Here is a 10,789-nt window from a genome sequence, read left to right as displayed (position 1 = left end):
CAACGGAAGTAAGGAAGAATATACAGGAGATCCCGTAGGGCCTCTCTCAGTATTCCCATGTCTTGTGATAAAGGTTAATGTAAAACTCTAATGACCCAATTAATAGGCAGGGTTACTAATGGCCCAGACCCTTTACCAGGTGAAGAACAAAAATTAATTGAAGTTCTTGGTAAAGACAAAGGGATACAGAAGGGGTAGTGGAAGAAGGTAACTATAAATACTAGCTACGATCAGTTACAGAAACAGAAATGAGGACTATAATCGTCATGAATAGTTCTTCCTTATTTTACTATGAATACATTTGTGTGTATCTTTGTTTTCTTTCCTCCCTTATGTTCTTATCATGTAACATAAGATGAATCAATTTTTATCATAGGATTTAAGTATGGCCAATTCTACATCATAGTATTTAAGTTACATGGTTTCAAGGAGAAAAGTAAACATCAGTCAAGGACTTCCCTCCACTTCTAGGGAAGGAGTTAGTGCCTTTTTGGTTGTAGAAAGGTTCACGTATCACATTCATGTTCATGTATCACGTTAGGCAGAATCATGACCTTGTTATTGTCCTTATTTGGCATTCATTTATGGCTTAAAGAGACGTGTATGGATGCCAAGTTGACAAGGGGTGGACTTAGGATGGTTAATTTTATGTGTCAACCTAACTAGTCATCGGGACTCCATATTAAACATTTCTGGGTATGTCTGTAAAGAAATTTCCAGGTCAGAGCAGCATTTCCACTGAATCAGTTTCCAGTTTGGAATCCAGTTTGAATCAGTTCCCAGAGCATATTGTAACCACCCTCTGTGTGGGCCTCATCCAACCCACTGAGAGCCTGAATAGAAATAACAGAAAGCAGAGGAAGGAGGAATTTAACCCCTTTTTTGTTGCCTTGCTCTCTGAGCTGGAACATCTCCTCACATCTTCTCCTGCTCTCAGACTAGGATTTTTACCATTGGTTTCCCTGTTCTCAGGCCTTCAGACTCACACCAAATTACACCATGAGCTTTTCTGGGTCTCCAGCTTGCAGATGGCCGATCATGGGACTTTTCAGCCTCCATTATAACATGAACTGACTTCACACACTAACTTCATAAAAATCTGCAGCGCACACTGACAAACCCATCACGTGTTTGTCCTTGCCTTACACACCAAAAAGGGAGACAAAGAAACAAAAGGGCCAGAACGACAGCATGGGTTGTGGCATGCGCCGTCGCTTAGAAGCCCATTAGGGAGCCCACACCTCAGCAGAGCTCCTAGGGGAGTCAGGGAATGAGTAAAAAGTGGCCTCAAGAGAGGCCTCCACAGGCTTCCCCTGGCATTCTAAAAAGTTCACAGATGTTTTACCAAGACTTCCATCAGCTGTGGTTCATGCCTTTGTCTGCATGGCCTATGCGGATGTGTGCAGGCTGCCAGGACACCAGAGCAGACCCATGCCTCTATGCACACAATAAGACAACACAAAAACTCAAAGGCACACACAACACTCAACAACCAACCCCTATAAAAACGACACAGTGAAGCTTTTAGCCCCACATACATAGATGCACAGCCCTTCATGCCAGACTCAGCTGTGCCTGTTCAGGCACACAGTCAAGAGACAGGGACTGCAGTTCCCCGGCACACAATATAATCAACTGTCCCCACCTGACATTGAAGAGCCAGCCCAGTGTGCTCCAGTCACCGAAGTGCTACCAGCCAGCTTCTCAGGTTTGGGAAGCCAATGGAGCAGACAGATAGTGGCTGCTGAGTGAAAGTCCATGGTAGACACTACCCAGTATGTGAGTGTTATGTGGCTTCACTGAGTCCAGACACACAGGGACTACATGTATGTCTTCTCTACATGCCAGCCCCCTGTTCCTGCAGATAAAGCTCCCAGTGGTGCCAACACCATCAGCCCTGGGGATCTGGGGGTCAGAACCCCTCCCTTCAGACCAGGCCCTTGCAGTGACCCTGAGGTGGCCCAGGAGTCCCTGTGCCTAAGTGACCCACTGTCTATGTCCACAATGGGAAGGAGGGCCCCCAATGCAGGTCAGATTAGGGTTGCCAGAGGGGGCCTTCCTGCTCCAGCAGCAGAACAAGGTTGTGGAGCAGCCTCCAAAGCAGGCCTGCCTGACTTTTCCCACCTGGCCTTCCCAGGACTCAGAGCCACCAAATACACTGAGCTTGTCTGGGCAGAAGGGCCTTATGGTCACCCAGCTGACACAGCACCAATCTCTATCTCAGACTCAAGGCTTCATTCAGGTAGCCTTCACAGATGGGGAACCGAGAGATGGGCCCAGACTGAAACCCCGTCACCTCCTGCCACCCAGGTCTCCTCCAGAACTCAGATGGGCACCCTCACCCAGATGCTGCCATCGCCCTCTAACCATGACTTCCAGGGAGGTGACAGCACCCAGGCCTAGATCCAGACCATTCCTCCAACCACTCATGCCCACGTCTCAGCTCCGGCTCCTGCCACCAGGTAGGAGTGTGGTGCAAGGCATCAGGGTGCATCTCCAGAGCTGCCTCCATGGTTGTGCCCGCCCCCCCTTCTCCACAGCACTGGCCTGAGTGCTTGTCATTCATTCATTTATTCATTCCTGGCCCCAGGCTCAGAGGACATGTGGGGAAAGGAGAACCACCCCTGCCAGGACTGAGGAAACATCATGGAGAAAACTATGAGGACTAAGCAGTGACTTCAGTACAACCCCAGATGGCTCAAGAACCCTCCCACTTCCCTGTGTCGCCCTCCCCTGACCCCACCCCACCTGAAGCCCTGTCATCTCACCAGCATGGTGGCTACTGGGTGATTTATGAAAGGCAAATCTGATCATGTCTATGTCCCCAAACCTTCAGATCTCCCTACTGTTCTTAGGACAATCCCTCAGGAGTCTCTGTAACATGTCCCTTTGGCTACTGCAGCCCAGCTATATGGGTCCTCTTGAGAGTAGAGTAAGGGACAAGGAATTTGATCAGTTTCAAGGGCAATCAGATATCAGATTCTCTCTAAACTGACTTACCAGGATTCTTGCGACAACTAAACTAGGCAGGCTAAAGACAAGGCCCAAGTATGAGGCCTAGTTAAAAAGAGCTCAGGGGAGCCTGCCCAAAGTTTGGCTAAGGAGACTTCGTCAAGGAATCAATTACCCTGGGAAATGCCCTAGTTAAGCTGGCTCCTCTCCTTGGTGCTGACCCTACAGAGCCCCAGGGGGTCAGCATCCTTTCTCCTCCAGAGGTCTGGGCATTCTATCCATAGCCAGTTGAATGTGTCAGCTCAAGTTGGCCACACAAATCTTTCTGGTCGTCTTCATCAGTCTACCTACTTTTGCATTTCACTGTACAGCAGCCCCCTGCCAATTTTTGGCAACACTTAATTCCATCCCACTGAGATGAAGAAGGCATGATGCTAGTTCTCCTTGATGGGAATCCCCTGACTCCATGAGCCCAACAGGATATTCAGCAATCCAAACTTTGTTTTGTAGATTTTTGTGGCTTATGAAGAGTATAATTGTGGATTCCAGGACTTTTATTCTCAAGTTTGGAATGAGGCATTGGGCCAGGATTTCTTCGACATGTTGACGACGCTGGTGGAGGCAGTTGGGGGGTGTAGGGTGGGACAGGACTCTCCCACGAAGGTGTTGGGGTTGGGGTTGGGAAGGGCGAGGGACGCACCGCCATCCTTCCTCCAGCGTGCAGACCCCTCCTGCAATGCCGCTGCGGGAGCCCTTAGACACGGTGTGCGAGTTTGGGGTGGGAGGGGTCTCGCTTGACAGGTAACCCGGACAATCGCCCCATGAGTGGAAGACAAGGAGACTGAGGCCTGAAGGTGACGAAAAAGGCCCAACGTCACGCCGCTAGTATTGGTGGACCTCCGGGCTCAGTGATTCAAGCGCTTTTGTGGAGAGCAAAGAGGAGCAAACACGTTGCCACAGGAGCAACCACAAGCCATCCAAGCAGGAGCACGCGCTGGACCAGACCCTCTCGCCTCCCCCGCCCACATCCCGGCCGGCTCAGCCCAGTGGGGCGGGGCCTCGGTCCAGGCGGACTCAGAGCGGGAAGGGTGGGCTTCTTCGAAATCTTCGAGGCTGTGGTGCCACGCCTTAGGTCGCGTGGGCCAAACTGCACGGCAAGGGGAGGGGACAATGAGTGATCCTCCTAGGAACTTCGGCGGAAGGGCGGAGCGAGCCTCGTACGTTAACCTCCTCAACTGTCGTAAAAGGGGGCGGGACGCGCCGCGTTCGAGAAAGTCGTAAAAATGGGCGGGATGCACCGCACTCGGGCCGACGCAGAGGGGGCGCGGGTTGCTTCGGCCGGCGGCTGGCTGGGCGTCACCGCCATGGAGCGCTACGGTGGCGCCTTCGAAGAGGCGGTGGATGGAGCCCGGCAGCAGGAGCGGCACTACCAGCTGCTGTCTGCGCTACAGAGCCTAGTCAAAGAGCTTCCCAGGTGCGCGGCCGCGGGGTGGGGCGGAGCGGGCGGCTCGGGCGGCTCTGGGTCCCGCCCGCGCTCACTGCGCCCCTCTGCCCGCAGCTCTTTCCAGCAGCGCCTGTCCTACACCACTCTCAGCGACCTGGCCCTGGCGCTTCTCGACGGCACCGTGTTCGAGATCGTGCAGGGGCTGCTGGAGATCCAGCACCTCACCGAGAAGAGCCTGTACAACCAGCGCCTGCGGCTGCAGAATGAGCACCGAGGTGCGCAGGGAGGGCGGGGGACGCGCGCTCTCCGCGAGTTTAGCTCTCGGTCTTTGTATATATAGGCCGAGGCCTTCCCTGGGTATCGCTGGGATGAAGCCCCTAAAATTGAGCAGGTCACGCGCGCGGAGGCTGCTAGCGCTTTTTTGGTGACAAAAAGGTCAAGGCAGTTTTTTTCAGTTGCACGACCCCTCGTCAACATAACATCCAGACACTCCCTCCCCAGACTTACCTGTGTCTCCATCCGCGTCCATGCAAGATGGCCCGAGGCCTCCTGTTTGGTCTTCAGGTGGATCCTGGTGGTGGCAGTCAGCGGTATAGCGGCTGACTACCCCATGGTGATGCCCCTCAGTGTTTACAGCTCTGCCTTGCTTTAGGGTCACTTCCGCTTCAGGCGGCGCAGAGCCCCACACCACCCGCACTAAGCCCTGTGTCACCTTTTAGAACCAAAAACTTCTCCACTCGAGCCACACCCACAGGCCTTGGTCCCTCCTTGGCGTCCCCACTCGGGTCTCCGAAGCCCCTTGCTGCAAGGTATGCTGGGCAGCTCTCCCTGCCCCCATGAGATTTCCTACCTTTGCTACTTTATTTTTACCCAACTTATTTTTTTAAAAGTTAAAATATTTAGTAAAGTTGAAAGAATAGTGTAACGTATACCTGTATTCCCTCCAGGTAGGTTCAATAATTAAAATTTTGCCAAAGTTTTTAATACCTCTAAATCTATGCAACACCATAAAATTCCAGCCTGGTTCTTCAGTATTCTTCTAGATTGGAGTTTTCTACCACAGCACTGTTATTTGTGTCTGAACAAGTCTTAATGGTTAGAGAGTGTCTTGTGCATTGCAGGATGTTTAGCAACATCCGTGGATTCTACCCACTAGATGATGGTGGCATTTCTTCCAGTGACAGTCAGAAGTATCTCCAGACATCCTTGGGGGTCAGCCTTGGCCCAGGTTCGAGAACCAGTGCCCTAGAACAAGAATGCTCCAACATGACGATGGACAGCATCCTGAGAACTTAATCATTCCAAGGTGTCTTCTGACCTTCAGTCCACATTCAACATTACCCAACTTGTCGCAGACTGTCTCTTTGTAAAGACAGTGTGGGTTTATGCATTGCATTTGGTTACTTTGGTCTCTCTGCTTCTGGAATAGTCTCAAACATTTACTAGGGCATTGACTTTTTAAAGAGTCAGGGGAATTCTACCTGTAGGATGTCCCCATGCTGAATCTGTCACATTGCTTCCTCATGCTGTCATTTAACGTTTCTCCACCCGCTGTTTCCTGTAAACTGGACAGCAGTTGCAGACCCAGTGATATTCAGCTTAAACATTTATGGCAGAAATTAGCATTTCTCTCAGAAATTGACATTGGCTTTTCTATATCTACTGAGATGATCTTGTGGCTTTTTGGTTACTATGGTGAATTACACTGGTTTTTTAAATTCCTGGGATAAACTGCATTCCTGGGACAAGTCCTGGTTGGTCAGGATATATTATCCTTTTTGTCTATGTTGGATTTGATTTGCTAAAATCTTGTTAAGAATTTTTGCCTCTGTAGTGTTTTATAATGCCTTTGGATGGGGTATTAGGGAAAGGCTGGCTTCATAGGATGAGGATTCTCTTCAGTTTTCTAAAAGAGTTTTTTATAGAATTGGTATTATATTTTCCCTGCTGTTGGAATGGTTATCTTTGTAAACATTTCTATTGAGGCATAAGAAGCATACAGTCAAAAACCCAAAGTACATAGTTCATTGTTCTTTGTAATGCTCAAATTGTGCCACATTCGGTCAGTGGGAGAGCTCTTCGGCTGGCTCCTCTGTCCTTCTGATGTGTCCCCATCATTCTTGGAGCACTTTCTTGCTTTCTGTTTACAGGAAGGTGTTTAGGCTTATCTTTTCTTGTTCTTTGCCTGCCTCATCCTGCTTCCAGCTTCAGCAGCCCCCCATCAGGATGGACCTCACCGCTTTGCCACCAGAAAGCTTTCCCACTCCTGCCTGTGGTTGAGTCTCTACCAAATGCAGGCAGTGGTGGTCACTTACACTCTTGCTGTCAGTAATTCTTATTCTCATGTGGGTGATCTTTGTTTATCTACAGAGGTTACTAGTTCAGGAAGTGAATTAAGCACTTCAAATAATAAAGTAGCGGGGCGGGGGGGGAGCAGATTCTCCAGAATCCTGGTTCCTTTTATTGAGGTTCTGATAACCCTCTAGACATCTTGCTGCTTGTGCTTCAGAAGTTTTGGGCAGGTTCTGATGCCACTGGCAATGAGTAAGCACCCTGTGACTTTCTGTGTTTCCTTCCCTCTGACTCAGCAGGTGATGGTGATTGGCTGCCATTGCTTTCCTTGGTCATTGCTAAAGCCAGGCCCCTTCCACCCAGGCAGTGGCCACAGCTCTGTCTGACCTGTGGCTGCTCACCAGTGGAAGCTGGGAGTTGACCTGGGATTTGCAGAAATGTTTGATAAGCAGAGTGAAGGAGATAAAATGTCCGTGCATTTATCTATTTCGTCCCATCCTGCCTCCATGTGATGTAAACACTAACCAGGGAGTATCTTCCTTGTCCTTCTGTGTATGGAGGTGTCTCAAGGGTGGTTCTTGGTTTCACACACATTTAATGTGATAAATGCCATTGTTGAGGTATAACAGAATGCCAAGAAACAGGAGATTGGTAAGGCTTAGGGCACAGCAGGTGCCAAACCACTGGCTAAGAGGTACTTGCCTAAGAGATAGTGTTGGGTTTGTTTCCCTATGGCCAAGGACCCCTCCTTACAGGGAAGATCTAGCCATTAACAAGGGTCTAGAATCTACATGGTATAGTTGTGAATATTCTGTTTTGATATTGGTTTCTCTCCATCATATGATACCTTTCTCCTTGGTCCAGCCATATCAGACTAGACAACTTTGCTTATATTTATGGTATGATTTAGTGGCAACCATAGGCGCTTTCCTCAGTGGCCACGGAGAACTCCTCTCCAAGTAACATAGACTCCCCAGCACAGGACCGCTAATGGCTCATCTTGTCCTTGGGCCTTCCAGGGTCTATGCCCACCTTGAAGGGCAGCTCTGAGGGAGTGACACAACCATGCCTCTGTGAACAAAGGCCATGCCATGCTTGGGCACAATGACTCCCCATCCTCCTTTTCCCAGACCTTTGGGTAGTCTCCTCGACATCTCCATAAATATCACACGGGTGATGGGCAGCTCACACCAGGAATGCTGGCCTATGGCCGTCTGAGCCCAGAGGCCTCCAGACCTCAGTATCCCACTCCTATTGGCCTTCTGAGCCTGGGCTATAGCCCTGGCCCCACCCCCATGTCAGCCTGCCCTCTCTCATCCTCCTCTGCTGCCTTGCACCCTCGAGTCCCCTGGTTCCTGGCTGCTAGAGAATGGCCCTACCCTGGGTGAGGGCAAGACTGCATGGGCTAGGGGATTGGGTGTCCCCCAGAACTCCACCCAGCTGCTCGTGCAGGGCTTTGGGGCAGCTGGGTCATCAGGCAGGGCTTCACGTCTGCTCCTTGGTCTGCTGCTCCATGGTGGGACAGCCAGGGCAGGTGCTGAGGCAAGAGTGCTCCCTGACCCCCTCCATCTCACCTCCCACCACCTACTAGACTTGTCTGGTCTCATCTCTTCCTAGTGCTCAGGCAGGCGCTGCGGCAGAAGCACCAGGAAGCCCAGCAGGCCTGCCGACCCCATAACTTGCCTGTGCTCCAGGCAGCTCAGCAGCGTGAGCTGGAGGTAGGGGTGTGGGCAGGGTTACTGGGCTGTGGTTGGTGGAGGGGGCACAGGGTGGACTGAGAGCTGCTGTCTGTTCTGGACTTCAGCTTGGTTGGGCCACTAAAAGCTTGATGAGTCCCCAAGTACGGCTCTTCACTGGGGGTTGGGATGTGACAGGACTGGGAGCGAATGATTCCCTGCTCCCTGGGGCTGCAGTGGCTTGTGGGCTGGGCCTTGGAGGGCAGGTGCTGAGTGGGAGGCCATTGTGCCCCATGGCTTTAGAGGTGCAAGGACAATGGTGGGATGATGAGGCCAGCCCAAGAGGCCCGTCCTGCTCCCAGATTGCTCAGGACAGCCAGGAGACCCATACATAACCAAGAAGCCACGGCGGGAGGTGGAGGTGGGGGGGGGGGATGCCTAGAAAGATTTGTGCAGGGTCCCAAGTGGCCCCGAACCAGGGCATACAGGGAAGAGGTGCTGAGCTGGGATTGGCTGGCATTCCGAGTGGGGAGGGAACATATGCAAAGGCACAGAGATGGTTGGCAACTTGATAGTAAGCAGAGGTGGATCTGGCATGTGGCCAGCTCATGGTGGTCCTGAGCGGTCATTGCTGGGCAAAGTGGCACAGCAAAGGAGGGACACCTAGCTGGAGGTCCTAGAAGGGAGAGCATTTGGGGGCGGGGCAGCCGAGCCTTTCTGCAGGGTTCAGTGTGGCCGAGGAGGGAGCAGCCTGGGTGCAATAAGGGCACTATCAGTGGCCTTGGAGCTATTGTGAATGGGGGAGGGGCTGAAGGAGTGACAGGCCGCCAGTGTATGTTTGAGGCATTGATGGGCAGGTGGCTAAGCCCCTGAGCTGCCCTCACTGTGCAGGCAGTGGAGCACCGGATCCGTGAGGAGCAGCGGGCGATGGACCAGAAGATTGTCCTAGAGCTAGACCGGAAGGTGGCAGACCAGCAGAGCACACTGGAGAAGGCAGGGGTTGCTGGCTTCTATGTGACCACCAACCCACAGGTCAGTGCCTTAGGCCTGCCCTGGCACAGCCCAGGGGCTGCTGATTCCCAAAGGCCCAATTCCCTCTGGGGTTTTATCACTGGTCACTGGGGAGCCAGGCCCAGGTCTGTAGAGGGACGGGAGGAGGAATTAGTAAGGCATGTCCCACTGCCTTTGTCACCCCTTCCCCAGGCCTGCTACTCACGGGGCCCTCCTCTGCTCCTCCCCTGCATGCACCTCCATGTGCACCAAGCCTGGACCACTGCAGCCTTGTTGGGGGTGGCATCCCTACTTTTTCTCCCTTTCTGGCAAGTCATGGGCAGGATTCACTGGAAGTCAGTCCCATGAGCTCATTGTCTGGCACTGTTAGGCCCTGATATCTGCCTGTGGGTCCTTGGTTAAAGGAGGCTTCTGCCTAGGGCTCTGGCCAGTGCAGGAGAGGCTAGGTCATGCTGGTCTCACGGCAGCCCTTCTGCATCCCAGGAGCTGACACTGCAGATGAACCTGTTGGAACTCATCCGGAAGCTGCAGCAGAGGGGCTGCCAGGTGGGGAAGACAGCCCTATGACCAGATGGGGTCCCTGCCAGTTACCTGCTGCCCATCATGGCTGAGAAGACAGCACTGTTCCTCAGTCACCACAGGCAGCAGAAAGCTGAGTGGAACCTGGCCACCACCTTCCCAGCTGCCTGCAGGAGGTGTCGACCCTCTGAGGAGAGGCCAGGTAGACTCTGGCTGCACCCGCCACCCACCTGTCTGTTTTGTCCAAAGCTAGGATGCTATGGTAGAGAAAAGAGTGGGGCCATCCTGCTAGCTGGCTGCCCCAGAGCCAAGCATCATAGGGCTGGAAGTCCTTGCACCTTCTCACTCCAGTGGGCTCACCCAGTCTCTGCCACGCTCCAGGCTTCATGCTTGTTCTGGTCTCAGCTCCACCCTTGGCAGATGCAGCCCACCAAGTAAGTAGGAGAGGCTCCAAGGCCCAAGCCTTATATGGCCCAGAGAAATAAAGGTGCCACAGTGTGGCCTGCATGTGGCTTGTGTGACAGCTCTGTGGTATCTGCCTTGATTGGGGCCCTCACCTGGTAGCTCCATGGCCTACGGAGAACCAGCAGATGCCCCCACGCCCGTTATCACAGAGGTTCCTCCCAGGGGCACCCCACCTGGAGCTCCCTCATGGAGCTACAGGCCCAGCCATACCCCCCTTCCCCCAGGGCAAGCCCAGGGCACTAATAACACATCTAGTCTGCTCTGTGGGAGGAGGCAGCTAAGAGTCAGCCCTGGCCACAGCAGCAGGAGCCTGATGGATCCCTGGGGCAGCTGGGGCAGCGGGCACAGAGCAGCAAGACAAGTCTGGGGGAGAGAGTCCAGGGTGGGAAGCAGCAAGTCCACTCCAGGGGTATCCTGTCTGCATTGGTCT

At 52.7% G+C, this 10,789-nt stretch overlaps 1 protein-coding gene across 1 annotated transcript; it reads left to right on the top strand.

Moving 5' to 3' along the window:
* The first annotated feature begins 4,235 nt into the window (after window positions 1-4,235).
* On the top strand, window positions 4,236-10,417 carry DGCR6L (DiGeorge syndrome critical region gene 6 like). The gene is made up of 5 exons (XM_029921323.1): window positions 4,236-4,426; window positions 4,511-4,671; window positions 8,306-8,406; window positions 9,256-9,396; window positions 9,859-10,417. The coding sequence occupies exons 1-5, from the start codon at window positions 4,236-4,238 to the stop codon at window positions 9,940-9,942; spliced, it is 678 nt and encodes a 225-aa protein (XP_029777183.1). The 3' UTR covers window positions 9,943-10,417.
* Window positions 10,418-10,789: the final 372 nt, after the last annotated feature.

The sequence above is a fragment of the Suricata suricatta genome, chromosome 14 (genome assembly GCF_006229205.1).
Source record: "Suricata suricatta isolate VVHF042 chromosome 14, meerkat_22Aug2017_6uvM2_HiC, whole genome shotgun sequence".
Classification (NCBI taxonomy): Eukaryota; Metazoa; Chordata; class Mammalia; order Carnivora; family Herpestidae; genus Suricata; species Suricata suricatta.
Note: the sequence above shows the minus strand (reverse complement) of the source record. Positions and strands in the feature narration are given on the sequence as shown.